The sequence below is a fragment of the Trichechus manatus genome, unplaced genomic scaffold (genome assembly GCF_000243295.1).
Source record: "Trichechus manatus latirostris isolate Lorelei unplaced genomic scaffold, TriManLat1.0 scaffold00066, whole genome shotgun sequence".
Classification (NCBI taxonomy): domain Eukaryota; kingdom Metazoa; phylum Chordata; class Mammalia; order Sirenia; family Trichechidae; genus Trichechus; species Trichechus manatus.
In genome coordinates this window covers 6,188,841-6,192,106 of record NW_004444002.1, presented here as the reverse complement: position 1 = coordinate 6,192,106, position 3,266 = coordinate 6,188,841, and the positions used below count along the sequence as shown (strand labels likewise).

Sequence of the window (3,266 nt, the reverse complement as noted above, 5' to 3'; positions counted from 1 at the left end):
CTCAACAAGGTCTTCGCGTCGCAGTGGCTGAACGCCAGGCAGGTGGTGTGCGGCACCAAGTGCAACACGCTCTTTGTGGTGGACGTGCACTCGAGCCACATCACGCGAATCCCTCTGCTGAGGGACAGGGCACCGGTGCTGGCCCGGGACCAGCCGAGCTGCGGCATCCACGCCATCGAGCTGAATCCCTCCAAGACGCTGCTGGCCACGGGGGGCGAGAACCCCAACAGCCTGGCCGTCTACCAGCTGCCCACGCTCGACCCCGTGTGCCTGGGCGACCGCCTTGGCCACAAGGACTGGATCTTCGCCATAGCCTGGATGAGCGACACCGTGGTCGTGAGCGGCTCCCGCGACGGCACCGTGGCGCTGTGGCGGGTGGACCCCGACATGTGCCACGGCAGCATCGCCTGGCACAACGACGTGGGGCTCCCCGTGTACGCCCACATCCACCCGAAGGACATTGAGACCATCCCCAGGGCCAGTACCAGCCCCACCAACCGCAAAGTCCGGGCCCTGGCTTTCAGCGGCAAGAACGAGGAGCTGGGAGCTGTGTCCCTAGATGGCTACTTCCACCTGTGGAAGGCCCGGAGCACCCTGTGCAGGCTGCTGTCCGTCAGGCTGCCCTACTGCCGAGAGAACGTGTGCCTGACCTACTGCGACGAGTTGTCCCTGTATGCAGTGGGCTCCCAGTCCCACGTCTCCTTCCTGGATCCGCGCCAGCGCCAGCAGAACGTGCGGCCCCTGTGCTCCAGGGAGGGAGGCACAGGCGTGCGTTCACTGAGCTTCTACGAGCACATCATCACTATAGGCACTGGCCATGGGTCCCTGCTCTTCTATGACATCCGCGCCCAGAAGTTCCTGGAGGAGAGGGCCTCGGCCAGCCCAGGCTCCTCTCCAGGGCCGAGAGGGAGGAAGCTCAAGCTCACCTCTGGGAGAGGCTGGCTCAACCACGACGACCTTTGGGTGAACTACTTCGGAGGCGTGGATGAGTTCCCCAATGCGCTCTACACCCACTGCTACAACTGGCCTGAGATGAAGCTCTTCGTGGCTGGGGGGCCTCTCCCTTCAGGCCTCCACGGGAACTACGCGGGCCTCTGGAGCTAAAGACGGCCGCCTAGGTATCCAAGTGCACAGATTTACCTACAGTTGTGTCTGAGTTCTTAATGCTGTGTTTGTGCTTTTAACTTTGTGTGGCTTTTGTCTTCCAGGTGGAACACTACCAGTTTGCCTGAGTTCAGAGTATTCAACAGAGCAAGCGAGCGAGCGCTTGGGAGCGCGATGGATCTTTCTGGCAATCAAAATTTGGCTTTAAGACTTTCTGCACCTTACTCGACCACATCGTCTTTTTGCCTTCTCATTCAAAGAATTTTGACTACTAATTCTTAATTGCTTTTCTCTTTGAGTGATTCACACGTTTCCTTCTCTTTAGGCCGATGGTGAAGTCATGGTCCCACAATTAGTATATATTATTTTTCTATCTTTTTGGTTACCAGTATTACAATATTATTTTGAGTTATTTTTCATTGCAGATACATAGTATTTTAAGAACAGTTTTTGCTAAATAGGGTTTATACATTTGTCATCGATAGCTAGCTGTAGTTTTATAACGTTCCGATTGAAAAATACACTCCAAGTTCAAGATTACCAAATTTTGAAACTTTATTTGTAAGTTGTCTGAATGTTTATATTTTGTACGTTGTTGGTGCTAAAAATGCTTTTGAAAAAGTTTATTCTCTTTGAAAAATGTTGTCTCAGAATATTGGGGTTTTTTTGTACCAAAGCACCAATTGATCAGTACACATCAGTTAATGGAAGGATACTGGTTAATTGAATGCTCAGAATTAATCCAAATATGGAATCACTCTTTCTTCTTTCAACCTTTCGTTATATTTTTACGAACTGTTGTTAAATAGATAAACGGATGTGTGAATTTTTTCACTTCTTGCCTTAGTACTATCAAGCCTTGTGAATACATTGGAATGTTTGTTGTTTTAAGGATGTTGCACAGAGCTTTAGTGGCTGTTGTCAATGCAGGGGTTCCAAGTATAAACGGAGGATGTGTAGTAGGCTGGGCAGAATATATACTGATCCAGTAGAGAAACTGGTTGTTTTTTCTGTTGTTTGTAGCCTCGGTGGTATATTTGAGTACACTTTAAATTTTCTAATTCTGTTTAAGAATTAAATGGCAAGGGAAAAAATTTGCAAACAAGAAAAATCAGCCTAGACCCTACTCATTCTGAAAAAGATTCTTAATTTGTAAAGTCCAAATTAATAAAAATTTATTTTGTGAATTTCAGAGATTCTTAACTAAAGTAGAATAAATGTGTGGTTAAAAGTAGAGGTGTTATAACCCTTAATGTAATATGGTTAGGAAGACTATAGGAAGTATGTTTCAGGAAGATGAGCTAGAGATTAAAAATACGTGGGGTTAGGTTGAAGAAAAGTACTTTGGGGCTTTAGATAAATACAAGTTGTGGACTGTTAACTGAAACAGGTTGTACTTCTCTATATGTGAGAATATTGGACGTGAGAAGGGAGATTGGCTCTTCCCCAAAACTGCCCAAGTTGTGCTGACCTTGGATTAGTATTGTATCACGTCTGTTTTTCCTTAAATGTTTTGGCATATAGACACTGCTTTAGTGTCCATGTGCTACTTGTTGTTCAGTCACAAATGGAACCAAGAAATACTATGAACAGTACTGAAAAGTGAGTTAAGACAGAAGAAATAAGCTTTTGTTTTTAGAGATTGTTTAACAGGTTTACATAGCTGTTATATTAGAAGTAAAATGTATTTGTGTGCATGTATGTGTCTCCAACTCAGTCGTAAATGTCTTGAGAACAGAGAATATAACTGTCAACTTTATATTCTAATTTCTCCACTAATGCCTAGCAAATTGTAGGCAGTCAGTAAATATTTACTGAACGAATGCATTTGCCTTCTGTAGACCTAAATTTCAAGGCTTTAAAACATACACACATAGATACATAAATAAAAATTTACTCTTAAGTCATATGGAATCCTGATGTGTTTTTTTTTACCCCCCCCCTCCGTTTTTCTTAAAATTTACCCTAATTCATTTCCAGAACAGGCATGATACTTACATAAACTTTCCCATGTGTGTGATACCAGAAGATGAAGGAAAATGTATAAATGTTTTTACGAAAAAAATATAAACGACACTGGAATTATAATCTTTTTACCTGCAAACATTTAGATTTGAAATTTTATTTAAAATTTTTCCAAAAATTAATTTGCAAAGAGCTTC

At 44.2% G+C, this 3,266-nt stretch overlaps 1 protein-coding gene across 1 annotated transcript; it reads left to right on the top strand.

Moving 5' to 3' along the window:
• LOC101362038 (DDB1- and CUL4-associated factor 12-like protein 2) lies at positions 1-1,104 on the top strand (the record flags this gene model as incomplete). The annotated part of the gene is made up of 1 exon (XM_004379649.1): positions 1-1,104. A coding segment is annotated over one exon (1,104 nt), but the record flags the coding sequence as incomplete, so codon positions are not given.
• Positions 1,105-3,266: the final 2,162 nt, after the last annotated feature.